This window comes from Balaenoptera borealis (genome assembly GCF_965194805.1).
Source record: "Balaenoptera borealis genome assembly, chromosome: 1".
Classification (NCBI taxonomy): domain Eukaryota; kingdom Metazoa; phylum Chordata; class Mammalia; order Artiodactyla; family Balaenopteridae; genus Balaenoptera; species Balaenoptera borealis.
Window position 1 is genome coordinate 126,819,306 of NC_138860.1, and position 23,814 is coordinate 126,843,119.

Genomic DNA, 23,814 nt, shown 5'->3' on the forward strand with positions numbered 1-23,814 from the left:
CGCATATATCTTAAAAGATTCTTTTCCCATGTAGGTCATTATAGCATATTGAGTAGAGTTCCCTGTGCTGTACAGTAGGTCCTTATTAGTTATCTATTTTATATATAGTAGTGTAGGGAGACACATTTTAAGCCACTACCCATTTCCATCCCAATTGTATTTTAGTGACAGTCTTGCTTGCTTTCAGTTCTTCCAGGTATTTTGTTCCCTTTCACCATTCTTATGTCTGCAATGTCTCAATTAATTATTTAATATCTCAGGAATGTTTATGAAGCTCTTACTTTTCCATAACATTTGAGATGTGATTGCAGTGTATATGTATATGGCTTACCTTTTGTTTTCCTCCCCCAGTAATTGTCCCAGAATAGATGGACAGCTGATAATTGGCAAATAAATACATAGAAGAATATACAGTTTCTTACTTAACAACTCTACGTTTTCTGTATTTGCCCTTATCTGTCCTTGCTTCCTTTTGTTATCTGCCTTGGATTCCCTGATCTTTAACTGCATAGTTTTCTTGCCAACATTTTTTCCTCCCCTCTCCCATTGCCTTTCCTTTGTTCCTACTGAAGGAAGGTCACATACTTCTGCATACTGGTACCACTGTAAATTTATGGTTTGCAATTACAGTTGGGGGCCTCTCAGGTGGTATGTACCTTCCATTTTTCCCTAATCAGCTTTTTTTTCATGACTTTTTAAAATCTTTTTTACTCTCACTAAGCCACCAGCACCTCACTCCACAGATACCCTGGCTTCCTACTTCATGGGGGAACAAAAGGCACTGGAGCAGAACTGCTACCTCAGTCAACATCTTGCTCCACATTTATCTGCATCTGTACCCATCCTTCATGAGTGAGAGTATAGTGCACTGATTATGCTCTTGGGAGTCAGAGAGGCTTAGCTGGGTTCAAATCCACTACTTGAAGCCTTGGGCAAATTACTTAACCTCCTTGAAGTTTTGTTTCCTCATCTGCAAAAAGAGAGTAGTAATACATATAGGGCTGCCAGCGGTTGTAAAGAGCTTAACATAATATCTTAGAAGTGCTAAGCTTTCAATACAAAATGATGGTGATGATGATGAGGAAAAACAGACTCTAAAGTGAAGGGATTTCTTTTTCCTACCTGAGGCTAAGCCTTCTACCAGTGAGTCGGGTCCCATCCCCTCTTACTTTCTTTTAGAGACCTTGCTCTATTTGTTACTACTCTCAACTGAGTTTTCAGAATCAACCTTTCTAATGGTCCCTTTCCCATCTGCATTTAAACATGCTTAAGTCTTTCCTGATTTAAAGATTGTCTTTTCATTTCCCAAATACCTTTCAACTACTTACTTTCTCCCCTTCACAGCTAAATTTCTTGAATAAATTGATTCTTTTTCCCATTTCTCCTTTGTTAACTTTTCACTCAATCCTAAAGTATTGAAGTCTAGCTTCAACCTCCCAGCGCGCCACTGAAGTGACTTGCTAATGATTTCCTTGTATGAAATCTAGTGGACATAGCCTTTTACCTTAGATTTTTTTTAAAAATTAGAAGTTGGCTTCACTGGCCCTCCTTCTTGAAATTTTTTTGTTTTTGAATATTTCTTTTGTCCAGGCAGTCACCAAGTGCTATAGAACCTACCATATAAATCTCTCAAATTACCTACTTACCTCATTCTTTCTCCATGCCCACTACCTTAATGCAGTCTGTCTTTCCTCTGGGTTATTACAACAAGAGCTCATTAATTGGTCTCCTTCTGGAGTCTTGCTCCACTCTAATCCATTCTCCTTGTTCTGGTGTGAATGGTTTTTGTAAAAAGCAACATTTTTTTCCTTCAGCTTTAAAACTTCTCCAGAGCTTCCCATTGCCCTTAAAATCAAGTTCAGTCTTGACTTTACAGAGCCGTGTGTGATTGATCCCATTCTTCCTCTCGAGCCTCAACTCTGTCTTCACTCCCAGTCGTACCAAACCTCTTTTCTGGTCTTAGGTTCTGTGCTTTGCCTAGAAGCATTTCTGCATAATGTTCCTTCTGTTTGGTTGGAAAAATTCTTGAACTCTTCTTCCCTCTACACCTCTTCCCCAGCTAATTCCCTTTCTTCTTTCTGGTCTCAGCTGAACTTCTTTTGGGAAGCTTTTCCTGACCCTCAGAGACCTCTGTTCAAAGCCCTCCTATATTGTGTGCATTCCTCTTTACAACACTCATACCCCATGTTGTAATTGGCTGTTTACTTATTTGTGTTGCCCCCTTGACTGGTACCTCTGATAGGAAGAGGCCCTTTGTATCCCGAGTGTTTAATGCAGTACTTTAGCGTAGGAGGTGAATGAGTTAATGAAAACGGAATGCAATCATGCTGCTTCTTCAAGTATTTGGAACTAAGAAAAACTATGTTAAAAACCGTACTTTGGCATCAGAGTATAGAAATATATCTGAAGCTTGTTTAAGCCTTCTATTTAAGTTAGACCCAAATAAAACAAAAAGTGATGAGACAAGGAAAATATAGCTTAACTGTCATGCTTTTTTTTTTGTTGTGGTTAAAGTATTATAGACAGAGATTGTAGACTCCAATCTAGATCTATCCTAGGCCAGTTTCCAGGTACTAAGATAGACTCAGAAAAGAGAAATCTGGTAACTTTTATTGTAGAGACCATTGAAAGAATGACTGTATCTTCAGGATATTTGATGAAACCTTAATGGAAATACCTTTTGAAACACATTAGAAATTACACTTCTTTCGGGGGCTACCTACACATTGAGAACATACATAATGAAGCCTTTTGGGGAAGGGGCAGGTATTTTTGTACAACTGTTTGAGACTGTCAAACCTCTTTTTTTATTATGAATGACATGTTTGAGTTAAAACATTGTTTACTCTATTTATGATACATTTAAATAAAAAAAACCTTGATATTCTTCTTCTCTGTTGTGTTGTTATTGAATTAATATTTGTACTAGTAGATGAGTAGGAAAAGGAAGAGTTGTTAAATAGGCTAATTTTATTACTATTCTGTTATATTTTAAATGGAGCAGGAAATTAAGGCCTCATGTTAGGTTTTGGATAATTTCTGAGTTTTTGGTTTAGGCTAATTTTCCTAGTGTATGAAATCTAAACTCAATATTACACATAAATTATGTTGTGTAAATGATATTATGCAAAGAATTTTGTGGCAGGAATCTACCTGTATTTCCAAGTTTTAGTTATGTCATCTGTAACGTGGTAATAATACCTATTTCAAACGTTTTTTGATCAAGGATAAATATGATCACATATGTTAACATAACTAATATATACTCAATAAATATTCATGAAATGAGAGTTACAAGGAAGGTAACAATAGCTGTGCAAAGAGTAAAGTTAATAGTAGTATATTGAGATTATAAGGTAGCAATATCAATACAGAAGTAAAAAAATTTTTATTCCATCTTGTGATTTTAAAATTTTATGTAAATTGCGTTCTTAACAGATGCATATACACCTAAATACATTTTTTACCACTCATAAATATACTTTACGAACCACTGTGTTGTAAATGCTAAAGTTGGTCTAATACTGTTTTTTAAAAAATATTTATTTGTTTATTTGGCTACACTGGGTCTTAGTTGCAGCATGCAGGATCTTTGTTGTGGTGTGCACGCTCTTTAGTTGTGGCATGTGGAATCTTATTTTTTTAGTTGTGGCATGTGGGATCTAGTTCCCTGACCAGGGATTGAACCTGTGCCCCATGCATTGGGAGCGCAGAGTCTTAACCACTGGACTACCAAGGAAGTCCCTAATACTGTTTTATAAAACATCTACCATTATTAAACTGGAAGAACTATTATTTTTAAACTTTTCCTCCCTGCAGCCTCCCCATCAGAATGTATTTTTTATTTTTTTAAATCATTTATTTTTGGCTGCGTTGGGTCTTCGTTGCTGTGCACAGGCTTTCTCTAGTTGCAGCAGGCGGGGGCTATTCTTTGTTGCGATGCGCGGGCTTCTCATTGCGGTGCGCGGGCTTCTCATTGCGGTGGCTTCTCTTGTTGTGGAGCACAGGCTCTCGGCATGTGGGCTTCAGTAGTTGCAGCATGTGGGCTCAGTAGTTGTGGCATGCGGGCTCCAGAGCGCAGGCTCAGTAGTTGTGGCGCACGGACTTAGTTGCCCTGCGGCATGTGGGATCTTCCTGGACCAGGGCTCAAACCCATGTCCCCTGCATTGGCAGACAGATTCTTAACCACTGTGCCACCAGGGAAGTCCCCAGAATGTGTTTTTTAAGAGTATGTAGTAGCTAGGTCAGGCATAATGGTGTTTATTTTAATGTCACTACTATGGTGAAGCACTAAAATTAAAAGACTAGAGTTGTGCTTACTCAGTAGCCTAAGTTGAATAACTGTAGTAGGTCTAGAGATTAGATTTATTGGACAAAGATTTTACATTTGAAATACTCTAGCAGTGATCACTCTTAAGCAGAATAAATTAATACTATAAAGGTGTTTTCAACAAATATATGGAGCAGAGATAGCAGCTGAGAATTATTTATAACTTGGCAAGTTCTAGAATCATTAAAATGATTCCTCTATGTGGTAAAGTTTAACCCAAAATAAATGATAATTTGCTAACATAAAATTTTTAATTTTAAAATAATTAGATGGGGTGTCTTAAATTCTGATATTTCAACTGGTGGAATCTTAAATACATACTTCAACCAAATACTTTCCCTTTTGCTATTCCAAGATAGTAAAGGAATAATGGCTATAGGGAAGGTTGAGAAATTTATTTTATTAAAAAGATTTATAGATTTATAGAAGAATCAAGAACATATTACCGAGAGTTCCCATCACTCCCTACCCAATTTCCCCCATTAGTAATATTTTACATTAGTATGTTACCTTTATTACAATTAATGAATCAATGTTATTATTAACCAAAGTCCATACCTTATTCAGAGTTCCTTAATTTTTAACTAATGTCCTTTTTTTGTTCTAGAATCCCACTTAGGATACCATATTACATTTAGTTTTTATGTCTCCTTAGTCTTCTCTTGGTTGTGGCAGTTTCTCAGACTTTCCTTGTTGATGACCTGGGCAGTTTTGAGGGATACCAGTGGAGTATTATAGATTCCTCTCTATTGGAATTTGTTTGATGTTTTCCTCTTGATTAAACTGGGGTTGTGGGTTTTTGGGAGGAAGACCACAGAGGTAAAGTGCCATTTTTGTCATTTCATACCAAGGGAAATACTAGTTTTTAAAAAAATTTATTTTATTGAAGTGTAGTTGATTTACAGTGTTGTGTTAGTTTCTACTCTATGGCTAAGTGATTCAGTTATACATATATATATTCTTGTTCATATTCTTTTCCATTATGGTTTATCACAGGATATTGAATATAGTTCCCTATATAGTAGGAGTTTGTTGTTTATTCTCTATATAATAGTTTATCTATTCTCTGTATAATAGTTTGCATCTGCTATTCCCAAATTCCCAATCCCTCCTCCACCCCCATTCCCCCTTGGCAACCACAAGTCTGTTCTCTATGTCTGTGAGTCTGTTTCTGTTTCATACATAAGTTCATTTATGTCATATTTTAGATTCCACATATAAGTGATATCGTATGGTGTTTGTCTTTCTCTTTCTGACTTCACTTAGTATGATAATCTCTAGGTCTGTCCATGTTGCTGCAAATGGTATTATTTCATTCCTTTTTTATGGCTGAGTAGTATTCCACTATATATATATGTACCACATCTTCTTTATCCATTCATCTGTCGATGAACATTTGGGTTGTTTCCATGTCTTGGCTATTGTGAACAGCACTGCAAGGAACATTGAGGTGCACGTATCCTTTCTCATCTGTCGATGGACATTTAGGTGGTTTCCATGTCTTGGCTATTGTGAACAGCACCGCAAGGAACATTGAGGTGCATGTATCCTTTCTCATCTGTCGATGGACTTTTAGGTGGTTTCCATGTCTTGGCTATTGTGAACAGCACTGTAAGGAGCATTGGGGTGCGTGTATCCTTTTGAATCATGTTTTTCTCCAGATATATGCTCAGGCGTGGGATTGCAGGATCATATGGCAACCCTATTTTTAGTTTTTTGAGGGCCCTCCATCCTGTTTTCCATAGTGGCTGTACCAATTTCCATTCCAACCAACAGTGTAAGAGGTTTCCTTTTTCTCCACACCCTCTCCAGCATTTATTTGTAGACTTTTTAATGATGGTCATTTTGACAGGTGTGAGGTGGTACCTCATTGTATTTTTGATTTGCATTTCTCTAATAATTAGCGATGTTTAGCATCTTTTCATGTGCCTATTGGCCATCTGTATGTCTTCTGTTTAGGTCTTCTGCTCATTTTTCAATTGGGTTGTTTTTTGTTACTGAGTTGTATGAGCTGTTTGTATATTTTGGAAATTAAGCCCTTGTCATTTGCATCATTTGCAAATATTTTCTCGGATTGTCTTTTCATTTTGTTTATGGTTTCCTTTGCTGTACAAAAACTTGTAAGTTTGATTAGGTCCAATTTGTTTATTTTTGTTTTTATTTCTATTGCCCTGGGATACTGACCTAAGAAAACATTGGTACGATTTATGTCAGAGAATGTTTTGCATATGTTCTCTTCTAGGAGTTTTATGGTGTCATGTCTTATATTTAAGTCTTTAAGCCATTTTGAGTTTATTTTGTGTATGGTGTGAGGGTGTGTTCTAACTTCATTGATTTACATGCAGCTATCCAGCTTTCCCAACACCACTTGCTGAAGAGACTTTCTCCATTGTATATTGTTGCCTCCTTTGTCAAAGATTAATTGACCATATGCGTGTGGGTTTATTTCTGGGCTCTCTATTCTGTTCCATTGATCCATGTGTCTGTCTTTTTTTTTTAAAGATTTGTTATTTATTTATTTTATTTGTTATTTTTGGCTGCGTTGGGTCTTAGTTGCGGCTTGCGGGATGTTCGTTGAGGCATGCAGGATCTTTTTGTTGTGGCGTGCAGCCTCTTCGTTGTGGCATGTGGACTTCTGTCTAGTTGTTGCGTACAGGTTTTCTCTTCTGTAGTTGTGGCGTGCAGGGTCCAGGGAGTGTGGGCTCTGTAGTTGTGGCATCTGGGCTCCAGAGTTCATGGGCTCTGTAGTTTGCGGCACGTAGGCTCTCTGGTTGGGGCCCGTGAGCTCAGTAGTTGTGGCACGTGGGCTCAATTGCCCTGTGGCACGTGGGTTCTTAGTTCCCTGACCAGGGATCGAACCCCCGTCCCCTGCATTGTAAGGTGGATTCTTTACCACTGGACCACCAGGGAAGTGCCCCATGTGTCTGTTTTTGTGCCAATACCACACTGTTTTGATTACTGAAGCTTTGTATATTGTCCGAAGTCTAGGATGGTTATGCCTCCTGCTTTGGTCTTTTTCCTCAGGATTGCTTTGGCAATTCTGGGTGTTTTATGGTTCCATAGAAATTTTAGGATTATTTGTTCTAGGTTTGTGAAAAATGTCATGGGTCATTTGTTAGGGATCACATTAAATCTGTAGATTGCTTTGGGTAGTATGGCCACTTTAAGAATATTAATTCTTCCAATCCAAGAGCATGGGATCTTTCCATTTCTTTGAATCATCTTCAGTTTCCTTTATTAATGTTTATTAATGTTTAAAAATTCTCAGCATTTAAGTCTTTCACCTCCTTGGTCAGGTTTATTCCTAAGTACTTTTTTTTCTTTTGATCCTATTTTAAAAGGGATTGTTTGTTTACATTCCCTTTCTGATATTTCATTGTTAGTGTAAAGAAATACAACCGATTTCTGTATGTTAGTCTTATATCCTGCTACCTTGCTGAATTCGTTGATCAGTTCTAGTAGTTTTTGTGTGGAGTCTAGGGTTTTCTATATATAGTATCATGTCATCTGCATATAATGGCAATTTTAGCTCTTCCCAAGGGATATACTATTACTATGATTTATTGCAGTTGTTGACCTTGATCACCTGGTAGTATTTGTCAGGTTTCTCCACTGTAAGGTTACTCTCCACTTTCCGTACTCTATTCTTTGGAAAGAAGTCACTATGCACAGCCTACACTTAAGGAGTGGGGAGTTATGTTCTCTCTCCTTGAGGGCAGAGTGTCTCCATAAATTATTTGGAAATCTTCTACATGGGAGATTTTTTTTCTCTTTTTTTTCCTCCCTCCCTCCCTCCCTTCCTTCTTTCCTTCCTTCCTTCCTTCCCTCCTCCCCCCTCCCTCCCCCCACCCTCCCTTCCTCCCTTCCTTCCTCCCCCTCCCTCCCTTCCTCCTTTCCCCCCTCGCTTCCTCCTCCTCACTCTCCCTCATTCTTCCTTCAGTCATTTATTTATATTTATATAAGTATAGACTCATAAATATTTACTTTCATACTTTGGGTATAATTTAGTATCACTCTATTTTATTGCTCAAATTGTTCCAGCTTTGGCCATTGGGAACCTTTCTGTTGGCTCCTCTGTCCCATTAAGGTGGTGTATTTTTGTTCTATGTATTTGTTTGTTTGTTTTTCAAGCACTTTCTTACTTTCTGACACTTTAAAATACTCCAGATTCAACTTGTGTATTTCCTGCCCCAGTCCTAGAATCAGCCTTCTCTGTAAGGAACCCCATTTCCCTTCATTGCAGAACAGTGTTAGAAGTCAATATTTGGGTTCTGTGTGCTGGCTGCTGGGGTTGTTGTTGCTTTTATTTATCCGTCTCAGCTGACAAGAAAATATATGTGTGTTTACTAACCTGTGTATATACACATATCTATAAATATTTCTATATGTAATCATCTGTATATATACAAAGCTAAACATGAGTTCATACTTTGACTCTATCTCGAATTCATTATATTACCATATGGATCCTTTTAGCTCCTCCCCTTATTTTTCTGTAAATTCTCCAGCACTAGCAAACCTGGCCATCCACCACCCATTTATTTGTTTAATTCCATTATATGTGTATAGCGGTATTAGAATAGTTAACTCTTACTTCTATGGGAAATAACTATGTCAAGCAGAATATAGTGCTTATGTGAAGTTCCTTTTACCTTTTGTCCTTGAGATGCTGCTCATTTCCAGAGTTACCTAGGTCAGGACCTTTTCCTTCTACCCGCTTTAGTGAGGTTGTTTCATGCATTTATTGTACAGTTAGATCCTTGTGTCACAGTTTATATTCCTTCCTAGGGTCCCCTGACCTACTAAATGATTTTTTTTAATTTGCATACATTAAGGTACATTGTTTATGCGTTAAAGTTTTATATGTTTTTGACAAATGCATAATGTCATGGATCCAACATTACAGTACCATACAGAATAATTTCACTGGTATTAAAAAAAAAATTACCTTTGTGTCCTGTACTCAACCCTCCTCTTTTCCCCTGAGTTTCTGGGAACTACTGATCTCTTTACTATGTCTGTAGTTCTATCTTTTACAAAATGTAATACTATTGGAATCATAACATATAGCCTTTTGAGACTGAAGAAATTTATTTTTAACACTCTTTCTAGTATCTTTAGAAACTTATTTTGGAGTGTCCTTGATGAAAGAAAGCCTAGTCCAAACTTCTGCCAAATTTATAACACCTGTACAGTGTCCTTTGATGGTGATCATTCAGTATCTATTTAAACTTATCTTGTGACAGGGAACTCACTGCTTTATGAAATCTTTCCTTGTTTTGAAGTTCTTCCCTAGAACTTCTGTTGAATGATGTGATTTTGACTTGGGGTGACTTAGAATATGTCTCTTCCCTTTTCTACGTAACAAGCTCTCATATTTTGAAGACAGTTTTAATGTGCTGTCTTCTGCCAACTACTTTCTTTTAACTTTTCAGAACCCTAGCTGGTTAAAAACTTCTGGGTATATGTCAGTGTAAAATACGGTGTTTAGCATGTAATGTTATACACTAGCCACATAGCTTTCTATGTGGTTTCCATTGCCATTTTCGTTTCTCTCAAGTTTATCTTACACGTTGCAGCCGTGTTAGCCTTCCAAATGCAAATGCTTTCTTATATCATTGTTCAAAACTTCCAGTTGCTTTCTGTTGCATTTTTGAATATAGATGCTCAAGTGGTACTTTCTGGGAATTACAGAAGTGGAAAGTGATTTTAGAAAGTCTTATTTTGTATCAGTACAAGAAGAAACTGAAGGCCTGATATGATACAGGCTAGTAGATTTGATCTTGACCACAGCTTGTCAGAATGGGACTAGAAACCATATCTCTTTGTCCCATCAGATCTACAGCTCTTTCTAGTAGTCATTTAAAGACTTTTTATTTTGTGTTTTCAACTTGTCCTTATGTTTTATATTCTTCATACTATCACTATTCTCTCAACTTAACACACACTTAACCTGCTGCTGTGCTTTCTCTTGCGCTATTTATTCTGTCTATAATATCTTAACCTCCTTTTCCCTTTTCCCTTAAAAATACCACATATTTTTCAGGATTCAACTTGATTTTTGCTTCTTGTATGAAATATTGTTTGGATTTCCCAGGAATGATAACTTTGTTCATTTCATGCTTATAAGCTCATCATGGTTAGTCAACTTTTACCTATGTGTTTTTCTCTTACAGTACATTAATCACTATAATTCTTGCAAATTTTAGGAATTGACTAGGAATTTTATAAGCTTTCTTGTTTTTTCAGTATTTAAATAAGCAACTACCAATATACATATGAACACCCTCTTACTTAAATTGTAATGGTCTTAAGGGTAGGACTGCATGTCGATTATACTTGTATCCTTCAGGAACAGCTGATGTAGTGCTCTTTGTACACTGAGCATGCTTGGTTAAGTGTTTGAATGGGTTCATACAAGTTCAAGCTAATATATGTTTTTGAGCAGCCACTTCACACTTCAACCTCATAATTGTACTTAGGATCAACTGGGAGGCTCGCAGTTTTTTATGCCTGTTAAGGCAACTTCATGCCATCCTGTACTTGTCTGGTTATTTTGTAGTTCAATTCCAGATTTTTTGTTTATGTAGTTAAATTTCTTCGTGTCTAGTTTTCTAGAAGTTGCTTGTTATTTTTTAATCTTGACTTTTTTTCATCTAAAGTATTTGCTGTCCTTCTCAGCTTCATGTCATCCATGAATTTGCTTAAGTATACCTTTTGTGTGTTCATCTGAGTCTTAACTGTTGAAAGGATTGAGGCTATATGTACCTTTACCATATGTAAAGAAATCACAAGAACGTATATACACCATTGAAACAGTGTTCTGTAGACAGTTGTTTAACCACTGAAAAGCCATCCATCCAAATAACTATTCAGATCATTTTCTCTTGTGGTTTTTGTTTATTTGTTTTCATCTTTATGAGCACTTTCTATGTCTTGTGAACCTTAATATCCTATGGGACAGTATTAAAGAAGTAGAAAAATGGCTTTTCTCTCAAGGATTGTATAATGTAATAAATGAGGTAAGACATATATTTTAAAAACTAGAGGGATAGGTGTACCTAACAATTCCCATCTTCAGGAAGTATACTATTCAGTGATTTAGGGAATAGCCAGTCTCTTCATAAACCACAGCCACCATATTCCAGGTAATTTCTTTTTGGAAGTAGCTTCTTTGAGAGAAAAGCCATTAATGTATCATTGCATTGTAGGGAAAACTTACTCCTTAGATCTTTTAAAATACCTTCTCCTTTGAGAGCACTTACTCCTCACTATGGGCAGAGCTGATGAACCCAAGTCTTAGATATGTTCTGTATGAAGTCAACAGTGACTTAATGCTGTATTTATGTGTACAGTATAAAATGAGTCCATTTTTAACTCAGGAAGAACATAAAATAATGATTGACCAGAATTGAACAAGTGTTTTATAATCCTAGAATGTTTCACTTTGAAAAAAGTTTTTGCAATCACTGATCAGGTCCATTCTTCTCATTTTATAGCTGAGGAAGCTAAGGCCCAACTTTTAATGACTTGAATAAGGTCCCATAGTTAGTTGCTGATGGAGCTTGGACTTGAAGTAGGACTCCTATGTGAATCCTGAATAGTTAGAAAAGAGTAGAAGTGATCTCTCTGCAACATTGTCTCCCTAGAAAACTTTCCCTTAAAAAAAAAAAAAAAGGTACAATATCTCATGCATATAACAGTAATGAAGTATTTACATACAGATATAGAGTAGTTATGGAATCAAAAAGCCTATAATTGTTTAACCACAATCTAGGTTAAGAAATACAATATTGACAGCACTCCAGAAGTCCCCTGTGAATAGTTCCTCAGTTACACCCCCTTCTTCTTCTCAGAGATAACCACTGTCTTACTTTTGTGAAAATCATTCTTTGCTATTTTAAAAGGTTTTACCACCTATGTATGTATTCAGAAACAATGTAGTTTAGTATTCTTTTGTGATACATTATGTTTGTGATACTCATTTGTGTTGTATAAATAGATGTAGTTTGTCCATTTTCATTGCTGTATAGTATTCCATTGTATACCCTTATCACAGTTTATCCATTCTGCTTAGATGGACCTTTGGGATGTTTCTGGTTTGGAGTTGTCATGAATAAGGCTGCCCCAAATATATGCTGCTGTGTATATTTGAGAGTTTCTTGAAGTTACATTCCTGTATATGGGATGTCTGAGTCTTGGGGTATGTGCATCTTCAGCCTTACTAGTTAATTACAAACTAAGATATTCTGGTCTTCTTTGAGAGGGCCTTTTACTTCCTGTTCACCCTTATTCCTAGGGTGTAGCCCTTCAGGATCCCAGGCCAGAGCATAAGCTGATTTCCCAGAGCCTCACCCTTGGTAGGCCCTAGACTCCAGCTTGATCTTCTTCCATTTTAAGCTATCAGAAGTCTCTCAATCTCCTCTTCTGGATCAGTAAATTGTTTCTGGGCAAAAGCGCCCCACAACATAGTTTCACTTTCTGGTTTCTGTCTTCTCATGGATCTTGACCTGATAATACTTATGATTCTGTTAGCTCATTGATGCTTTTCAGAGTTTTTACATATTTTTTTTCAGCTTGTCTTCAATGAAGGGTTTATTCTGAATTTGCGTAATCTACATTTTTCTGGAAGCCAAAGTTTGTGCCTGTTAAGCTTTTAGTTTTAACTATTATATTTTTAGAATTTTAATTTGCTTCCTTTTCAAAGCTATATACTCAGTTTTTGTAGTTTCCTATTCCCTATAGCTATTTTCAAGCTTGTGTTTTATTCTTATTCTTTGTGTCTAGTTTTCCTGTATGCTTGATAATTTTAAAATGTGAGCTGTTCACTTTCTTTGGAAAATTATTTATTAGTTATCTTTGAGGCCAGCAATAAAGTTGTATTCCTCCCAAGAAAATTGCGTTCACTTCTGTGGGTATGTTGGTGGGGATGGGTGTGTGTATACCAGTCCAGAATGACGGCTTTAAATGATAGTCATGGCTTCAGTTCTTTTAGGCCACACAGTTAATATGATTTGGGGCAGCAAATATATACAAGGACTATCTGTGGTAACAGCTTTTTATGGTTGAAATTTTTATGTACTTGGTTCCTGAGTCCCAAAGCAAGTCTCCTGTGGGGTGGTGGGAGTGAGGGGGGTAGAGTCACACCTTGATGGGAGAGGGTCTCTTATTGGACTTCCTACCTTGTTGGCTTTGTTTTCTGTTCCCTGACCAAGTGAAGTACCTGCCCTCAAGGCCAAAGTGGTGTTGTGCTGCATTTGATTCTCCCAGTTTATGCCTTCACTTAGATTTTGGCCTGTTAATAAAAAGTCTTAGTATCTTACTGGTTTTTCTGTGCTTTTAAAATAAAAAAGTACATGGTTTTTTTAAATTTATTTATTTATTTTTATTTTATTTATTTATTTATCTTTTTAATTTTTGGCTGTGTTGGGTCTTTGTTGCTGCACGTGGGCTTTCTCTAGTTGCGGTGAGCAGGGGCGACTCTTCGTTGCTGTGAGTTGGCTTCTCATCGTGGTGGCTTCTCTTGTTGAGCATGGGCTCTCGGCACACGGTTGTGTGGGCCTAGTAGTTGTGGCTCCCAGGCTCTAGAGCACAGGCTCAGTAGTTATGGCGCATGGGCTTAGTTGCTCTGTGACATGTGGGATCTTCCCGGACCAGGGCTCGAACCCCGTGTCCCCTGCATTGGTGGGCGGATTCTTAACCACTGTACCACCAGGGAAGTCCCTCTTTATTTGTTTTTAATTCAGCATTTTTAGTTGTTTTCAATACAGGGTTGATCTTTATATCTGGAAAGATATACTATCAGGAGCTGAGGTATTAGTTTCTGTCTTAACACAGAATTTCATAAAAGTCTTTTTGATCATTCTCTAATGAAAAGTGAGAAAGACCATTTGTGAATTATTGAATTTGCAAATCCTGTAGTTTTAGTGTTTCAAATCCTTCGTGAAGGAAGACAATAATTTTAAAAACCATGTGTTCTACTTTCATAAAAGTAATTTCTGTTCAATCATGTATATACTTGGTGAGCTCAATATTTTGCAGACAGTAGAAAATGCCACACTTAGTTAAGATAATTGTATAGTTAGAGTAAATTGAGGCTCCTCCCTCAATTGTTTTACCCTGGTAGATTGCTATGATGAAATTTGTTATTGTTTAAAATTTTGTTAAAATGTTATTGTTATTTTTGAGAGCCAATTTGCTTTACATAACTTTGTCCTGTTGAAAATAAAATCTATAATAAATCTTGCTCTTCTTTTTCTTATTTCCTTCTACTCACAATGCATACAAGTGTGCATTTGTGCACACATGTGAAAACATTGGTTAAGTCATCTGATTGTAAGTTTTTCGTATACCCCTTTTCCTTTTCTTCTTACAGTATAAATTAATAGATTTATTATTATGTCATGATACTCCCTCTAGTTTTTTTCAGTGTGTTTAATCAAGCTTAGTGTTCCAGCTAATAATAATCATGCTACTCTTTCCCCCTCATCTTCATTCCCACCTCATATACTATAAAACTTTTCTTTTTGCTAAGCCAGTTTTTAATTAATTAATTAATTAGTTAGTTAATTTGGCTGCGCCGGGTCTTAGTTGAGGCCCGTGGGATCTTCGTTGCGGCATGCGGAATCTTTCAGTTGTGGCATGCGAAATCTTAGTTGTGGCATGTGGGATCTAGTTCCCTGACCAGGGATCGAACCCAGGCCCCCTGCATTGGGAGCGCAGACACTGGACCGCTAGGGGAGTGCCTGCTAAGCTGTTTTAAAGTGTGTTGTAGACTTATCACCCGTATATGTTAGTATATGTCGCCTAAAAACAAGGGCATTCTCCTGCATCACGTTAAGTACCTTATTACACCAGTTTGGCACTGATACAAACAGCAATATATTAAAAATTTTCCATCTATACACCCAAATGTCCGTTTTCCCCTCTGTGGGAGCTAATCTCAGATTATGCATTACGTTTGGTTGTCATGTCTCTGTATCTTTTGATCTAGAACAGGGCCTTGCAGACTTTTCCCTAAAGGCGCAGATAGTAATATTTTAGGCTTTGGGGATCAACTCCACTTTACAGCTACTCCACTCTGTCATTGTAGCTAGAAAACAGCCATAGACATTGTGTAAACAAATGAGGGTAGCTATGTTCCAATAAAACTTTATTTAAAAAAACAGGCAGACCATAGGTTGTAGACTCCTGATCTAGAATAGCTTTGTTTTTATTCCTTTTTATTTTTGGTGATGGTGGGGTCTTTAGTGACACTATTTAATGACTGAATAATCAAGCCAGTTTTAGGGGCAGAATAACCCTCAGTTTAGATTTTTAAAAATGTTTCCCCAGGGACTTCCATGGTGGCGCAGTGGTTAAGAATCCACCTGCCAGTGCAGGGGATACAGGTTCGAGCCCTGGTCTGGGAAGATCCCACATGCCGCAGAGCAATTAAGCCTGTGCGCCACAACTACTGAGCCTGTGCTCTAGAGCCCGCGAGCCACAACTACTGAGCCTGTGTGCCACAACTGCTGAAGCCCATGTGCCTAGAGCCCATGCTCCACAACAAGAGAAGCCACCGCAATGAGAAGCCCACACACCACAACGAAGAGTAGCCCCTGCTTGCTGCAACTAGAGAAAGCCCGTGTGCAGCAATGAAGACCCAAAGCAGCCAAAAATAAATAAATAAATTAATTAATTAAAGAATAGTTTCCCCATTAGTTTTTTAAAATTACAAATGCCATGTAACCTTCCACAATAGAATTGAAATCTGACAGCTTGAAAAAGATTCTGGCTTGCTTGGAAATAAAATCTTTCTCCTCTATCTCTCTCACTCTCACTCTCTCATAGTGTGTGTAATATCACTGCCTAGAAATTGGACAATACAATTAAACTTCTGGATTGTTAATTCTTGGTATCCTCTTTCAGACATCAGTATTTTTACAAATGTACTCTTTCATATAAATGTTTTAAAATTCACAGAAGTGAGTAAAGAATTCAGGAAGGCTTGGAGAGTGAAAGGTAGTGAAAGTAACTTAGATGTAGATTTGAAGAGTATTTCTATTTTAGTCAAATGTGATTCCTCAGTATACAAGCTAAAATTCTTTTTATGTTGAAGACGTGAAACAGAAATAAAATTAACAATTATCTGCCACAGCTAAGCTTGCTGTTCTTTGCATTGGAGTCAGCTTTAGAAATAGATAAAAAATAATTTTGATAGATTTAATACAAAGTTGTCCATGTGGGGAAGCTGTACTCTACTTGCATTCATGTAAAAGTGTATACTTTTTTTTCCCTCAGTCTTTCCATCCTCTTACTTGGTTCAGTGAATAGCAGAATTGAAAGCAGCATGTTTTACTGGAGTAAAAGAGTTTCAGGATTTTTTAATGCTTGAATTTCCTTTAAATATCTCTGTGAACATCTGTGGTGATTGGGCGCTATCCTACCATCTTTTATTGGTTTTGACTGAGAAAAGGTTTTTCTTCAGATTGTGCCTTATCACAATTTGATTCCAGTTTGCCCCTTTATACATTATAAAGCAAGTCTATTTTCTTTTCCACATAACTGCATGTTACATAAAGATTGAAATAATATTTTATTGGAGGTTCCCATTTCTTGGCTAATTATTCCTCACATCACATTGTGGAACAAATGGCTGCCATGATCTGTGCCTTGGTTTACTTATCTGTGAAATAAGGGTAATGGTACCTATCTTGTAAATTGATTATGAGAATTGACTAATTGCACATTGTATAATATATATAGTACACATTCAGTAAATGTTTGACACTATTGTTATTTCATATTACATAGTCTCCCATCCATCTTGTGTGGTCATGAACCTGTTTGTCTCTCAAAGCAGAGCTGAATACAATAGCGAGTATGATCCGATTAGCCCAGGAAGAGTACAGTGGCCACATCACCGGTTAATTTGAACTCAAGTTGGAGTTTTCTTTTTAATTCATTGTGGAGAACTTCAAGCATACAAAAAAGTAGACAGACTGGTATGATGGACCCTCACATGCCCATCCTCCATCCCCCACAACATGGCAGTCCTGTCCCATTCATTCCCATCCAGTTCCTTTACTCCCTCTCTGGTGTAGTAGTAGATCCTCTATTATACCTAAGCTCCGTTCCTGATTTACTTTGATAATTACTGAAGCTTTTAAGGATAGTGCCTAAATTAATGAACAGATGAATCTTGCCTTGATTGATGCCTGGGTCAGATTCCAGTGGTTTGCTTTTAGAGGTGAAGTGAGTGGATGGGTAGGATTGAAATTAGATTTGTCTGTATTATACTGTGTTTTAGATGTCATGCCATTTTTTTATTTCCTCCATTTCTGCTTAGGGATATGTATGATAATCTTATTGGTAAAATCTCTGAATACTCTAGGAAATTATTCAAATTAGCTGGCCTAGAAGACTTAAATTCACAATCTTCTTACAGTCTTTTCACTTATTCTGGACTTTTAAGTCTTTACCAATGTATATATTAGGTCTTTCAATTTGCTAATCATTTTATCTTGATTGAAGAGAAGCAAAATAGGGAGTGAAGAGTTATACTTTCTTTGTCATCTCTGTTGGAATTATTTTTTAAAGTCAGAATCATTGTGGAATAATTTACATACAGTAAAAATTGTTATAATTTACTGACTTCAAATAGAGGCCTTTCTTCCCAGTGGCAGTGACTGACTGTAGCACTTTTTTCAAGCCTCTGCTTGTTTTTTCCTATAACTCTGTTCTTACTTGTGCCTCATTAATTGTTACTTGCTTACAGTAGTTTGCTGCAAGTTTAATAGACTCATAATCATTTTCATATTGATGATACAGAAGTGTGTCCTCCTATTTAAAGCAGGGGTCAGTCATATCACAGAGACACCATGATAAGTCTTTGGTTATTCAGCTACATGGGATAGCCGTTCTGAAGGTGAAATATGGCAATTAAGAGTATTATAGAGAAGTTAGGTTCTACCTGACTCAGTACAATCACCCTAAGATTGAGCGTGGGTGGGCCTGCCTGGTAAGAAAACACCAGCACATTCAAGGTTTGTACACGCCCTACACCTCAAAGCAAACAGAGGCAGAGTGAAAGTGAGTTTAGGCTTATTAACCCCTGTAACTGATCCAGGAGTAACTTAGTACAGCCCTTGCTTTCCAATTCAGTTCTAACTTTTGAATGAAGTATCTCTAGCTTGAGAGAAGCCTTACCCTTCAGTGTTAGGAGTTTTTACCTTGATTATTAAACATTTCATCAGGGGTTAGTTAACAAGGGACTTGAGAATAAGAATATGTTTTAGGCAGGGGGCTGAAACGGTGTTCTAATAGAGAATGTCCTGTTGCAGTTACGCCATGGCTGTGAACATCAAAATTGCATTGTTTTACCCTTGAAATTTCTGCTTGTTTGCTAACTTCCAGACTTAAAAGTTTCAGTATACTTTTGATTGCACGGAACATCTGTCCGTTTGTTCATTCAAAGAATATTTACTGAGCATCTATATGTTGGGAAGTGTGCTGCACACTGAATAAACAAAACAGTGGACTTTTCAGATGTGTTTGCCATTATGGAGTTTACAGTCTGTTGGGAAACAGAATGAAATTTATTCAAAGCCATAAAGAAAAATTGTGCTTCACTAATATTTTAAAGACCTAGTGACTTATTTTGAAGTGAACTTGGAGTGGTTTGTTCTTGGTTCTTTTTGCAAAATATATTTGAGTATTCAGGGTTTTTGTGCTAACATGTTTCCTTACGTGTCTTGATATGTGAAATTAGACATTAGAGAGTCAGGACAATTTGAACTGGGGTGGGGGGGAGGAGAATATGAACAGAGTAGGTTTGTGTGGGTAAAATTCTACGTTAGCTGTGCTAAATAGACTGTTATAGGCAGGGAAGTAAAAAATATCTTTGAGTCCTTTCTTCTGTAAAAATGTTTAATACTTAAGAATTGACAGGGAAGTAAACTTCCTCTAGAATCGAGGTATGACAGAAAGAGCAAATGAGAACCATGACAACTAAGATCATGTCTGAATTATGTGACAGTTTCTTGTAACTCTGGTCAAGAAAATTTGCCTCAGATTTCTTATTCCAACAGAGTACAACAGAGGGACTGAATTTGGTGATCCCTCCTGGTGCTAAAAATCTTACGATTTAAACAAAAAAAATTTTTTTTTTTAATTTAGCTGTTTCTTAATGACTTGGATTGCTGGAAAGTCAAGATGCTTGCTTTCTTACTTTCTGTACTTGTTCCGGTTCAAGAATTAAGAACTTTAGATGGGAGAATAAGGCTTTGCTTTCTCTAACTGATATTTTCTGACTAGGTACTTCGTAACTCAGGAAGACCTCATTTATTCCCAGTAATATGTTTTACTAAAACTCTTTCAGGTAACTTTACAAAGACTGTGTGACTTAATAGTAGATCACGGCTTGAACTCAGTTTTTATTTATTGTTGTAACTAGAAAATTTTAGTGAGGGCTTTTTTTTTTTTTTTTTTTTTTTTTGTCTCTGTAGTTATCAGAGACTGTTACAGACGATTGCTGTACTCGAGGCTCAACGTTCTCAAGCAGTCCAGGACCTTGAAAGTTTAGGCAGACATCAGAGAGAAGCACTAAAAAATCCCATTGGATTTGTGGAAAAACTCCAGAAGAAGGTATATATTGAGCAATTTTTAAGATTTATTGAGATGTATTTGGTAATAACTCGGTTTATTCTTTTTATATGAATACATACTTTTTTAAATGTTTAATTTTTTCCCCTTCTGTAATTAACCATATTACTGAAGGCAGAATACTGCCTTCCTTCACCCCCACCAAACACACAATAAAATATACCCCAGTGAAGATAGCTAGGAGCTTTAATTGGATGTGTGTATAGAAACTTGATGTCCTGTTCCTAGCCATTTTTATAGTCTTTTTCTGTTACTTTCTTCCTTCCCCATCTTAAAAATATTTTCCCTGTTTTGCTTTCAGGACTTCAAGATTGTTGAAGCTAAAAGAAAAAATACTTTAATATTTATTTACTGCTTAGTTTAGAGTTACTTTTCTAACTCTGAACGTAGTGAGATAGAAAACAATGGTGATACAAACAAAAACTATATTTTAAATGTCTTTAAGGTTATGGTTGCCAAGTCTATGAGAATGAGGTATATAAATTTTACTTAATTTTGAAATGTTCTTTTATTTTAGTGTAAAATTCCTTATAATTTTATTTTTTCCTTAAAACATAACTTTCATATTTAAGCAGTTAACCATTTGAAAGTGATCCAAGTTTTTATAACTTTCTTAGTGTGTAAACATAGAGATAATCTAGATGTGCATTTATGCCATAGTATGTGTCTTGAACTAGGGGCCCACTAATTATTCAGTAAATTTGAGAGGCAAATATTAATCAGCATTGTCTGAAAAGATTAAAACTGAAAAACTATGAAAAAGAATCCTCTTTTTCACCTTAAACAACACAAAAATTTAGCCTGTTCAGTAAGACAAATTTAGTTATTAGTTACTAGTTTTTAATGAGTCACAAAAGTGGTCTACCAGGTGTTGAGGGAACAGCCCTGGGGACTTCATTTTATTTAGATGATTATTGTTTGGATTTGGATTTATCTAGTTATGTTATTTACTTGGCAAGCATTCCTTTCCCTCTGTGCTTTCAGAACACTGAATATCATAATAGACGTAGGATCTATATATTGATTTGTTAAACCTTCTAGAGTTTTTAGAACCCTATTGCATCCTCTGTGTTATAGTGGGCCCACTTAGGTGTTTATTGATTCTGCACTGCTGTCATGAAACAATTTGCTGGTGCAAAAAGATACAGTACTTACAGTGTTTACTTATCATTGATTCAACTAAAACAGATGGTGTTTTAACCTTAATTGCATTTTATTCATGTTCTTGGGTGGGCAAAAAGTTGCAATTATGCACATTTACTAGATACGTATGTGGTTGGTTATTTGCTGGTTTTCCATTTCTGTGTTTAGTTTAGAACTGAATTTCTTTCCACTTTATCTCAGAAACAGGGATATGATATTGACTATCTTAAGAATTTTTTCAAAAATGTACAAATGTGTATTAAATCCCAGACACTTTGGTAATCATGAAAGACTTATGTTCCTTGGAAAGAAAATTTTCTGCTGGATTTAATTTAGAAGTTTGACTTTTCAGTTTTTCTGTGTTAACTCATGTATGCTTAAATTGTCTATTTTCTTTAGGTTTACCAGAGTAGTTAAGTTGTTGACATGTGATCTCTTTGTTTTAGTGGACATCTAAAAACTCCTAATTGAAATTAAGGAAACTTGGATTATATATTGGTATATAGAATGCAGGGAACCTTTACGGCTTGTTAGCTTTCTTTGATATTACTACCATCATTATTTTAAAAGACACTCTGTTCTAATTTTTCAAAAGTTGAACCTTAGACTAATATGTGCTATTATGATGATGGTGCTAATATAATATGTCACAAGCAAAATAAAAATTAAGAATTCTGTGTCACAAAGTGGATTTTGCTTGCCAATTTCATAATTTATGACCTGATTTTTTTCTCAACGTTTTATTTTGAAAAATGTTAAGTAGACAAAAAAGTGGAAAGTACTGTATAGTTAGCACACACATCCACCCCCAGATTCTACCATTAACATTTTATTATATTTGCTTGATTGTATGTTTATGCAATCCTTCCATCCACCATTCTATCTTATTTCAAGATGGAATGCATTTGATGCATTCCAGAGTTGCAGACATACACACTTAACACCAAAACACTTCAGAATGCATATCGTTAACTAAAATTCTTTTTTAAAACTTTTTCAGGTGAAATTTACATGCAATGAAATTCAGAAATCCCAATTTTACCATTATATGAGTTCTGACAAATACACCCACCTTTGAAACGCAAATTCCTATCAAAAGATTGATCATAATGACCTGGTTTTAGTAATTATGACAACTAATAACTTCTCTAAAGGTGGTTGGCAAAGTAATTGAATTCCAAGTAAACTAAAGATGTAGTTTTGATTCTCAAAATGTGATAAGTTTTTTTGTACACGTGCTGAGTTATATAGTGTGAAAATAATTAATAGTTTTATGGATAAGTCAGGAACACATGGGTCCATTAAAAATGAATTCTGTGTGTCAAGTCATATCTATTATATTTCAGTCAAACATATTTCATGTGCTGTTCTTAGAGATAAAAATCTTTCTTTGCTATTTCTGTTTAAAGTGTGTTAGTGATAAAGTACAGTATGTTTATATAGTTCAGCTTTAGACCTCTAAAAATAGTGCTTATGTTTTGTTAAGTTCATTTTCCTTTACTTGGCTATCATTTCTACCATTTAATGTTTAGACTGTATTAACTTCATTGGCTGTTGGATTCAAAAAGTGAATAGAAATGCTCAGTTGATGATTATTTAGATTTGGAGTCATCTGAAAATTTGGTTGTAGTTGATAATTTATTGAATTAAACTTAGTTTGTCACTTTCATTTTTTTCCCCCACCAGGCTGATATAGGGCTTCCATATCCACAGAGAGTTGTTCAATTGCCCGAGATTGTATGGGACCAATATACCAATAGCCTTGGGAACTTTGAAAGAGAATTTAAAAATCGCAAAAGACATACTAGGAGAGTTAAGCTAGTTTTTGATAAAGGTAAGAAATTACGTGATATGAATTTAATTAGAGAACTACCTGACAAAGTCTTACTTTAATAATCCTATACATGGTTTTCTTTTTAGTAGGTTTACCTGCTAGACCAAAAAGTCCTTTAGATCCTAGGAAGGATGGAGAGTCCCTTTCATACTCTATGTTGCCTTTGAGTGATGGTCCAGAAGGCTCAAACAGTCGTCCTCAGGTAAGCAGGATAAAGTGTTGGAGCAGGAAAATTTGAATTGTAGACAAAACATTTTAACATTTTGCTGGTTTGTATTCTTAAAATTCAAGCAGTCTTTCACTTGAAGGTATAGTGAGAACATGAACTTTGAAGTTAAGAAAAAGCTGGGTTGAAATCATAACTCCACCGCTTACTAGCTGTGGAACTTCAGATGTCATCTATATTAAAGTTTCCAAGCTGCAGTTTCCTCCTGTATAAAATGTGATTGTTATCACCCTATGTTGTAGAGTTGTTGTGAGGAATATAATGAGTAGTACATGTAACATGCCCAGTTCAGTGCCTGACACATAATACAGTATTTATTCTAAAAATAAGAGCTCTTTGTGTGTAGTGGAATGTAACTAGGGTTTGCTGGTTGTAACCTGGCCTTGCTGCTGTTGGTTAGATGAACTTCATAAACATGTGGGTTCAGAATGAAAAAGTAACATTTCTTTAAAATAAACAGTAGCCATAAAGATAGGGGTATGTTGAGCTGTGTAACCAGTTAAAAATATTATGTACATTTTAGTAAAATAGATATTAGGCTCCATTTTATGAGCAAGACATAAGTTTAGGATATTACTTTATTATTACTTAAATAAAAAGACCAGCACATTAAAAATATTATGGAAAAAATTCCAC

At 36.0% G+C, this 23,814-nt stretch overlaps 1 protein-coding gene across 12 annotated transcripts in view; it reads left to right on the plus strand.

Annotated features, from left to right (window-relative positions):
* Positions 1-23,814, plus strand: part of ZZZ3 (zinc finger ZZ-type containing 3) — a 109,510-nt gene that overhangs the window by 69,989 nt on the left and 15,707 nt on the right. For 10 of the 12 annotated variants that reach the window (XM_082354924.1, XM_082354929.1, XM_082354923.1 and 7 more), the window contains 3 exons: positions 19,819-19,957; positions 22,805-22,952; positions 23,039-23,154. In XM_082354924.1, coding sequence (XP_082211050.1) covers positions 19,819-19,957; positions 22,805-22,952; positions 23,039-23,154 — 403 coding nt within the window. The remainder of the gene's footprint in view (positions 1-19,818; positions 19,958-22,804; positions 22,953-23,038; positions 23,155-23,814) is intronic. The other 2 variants (XM_082354932.1, XM_082354933.1) reach the window with 1 other exon arrangement.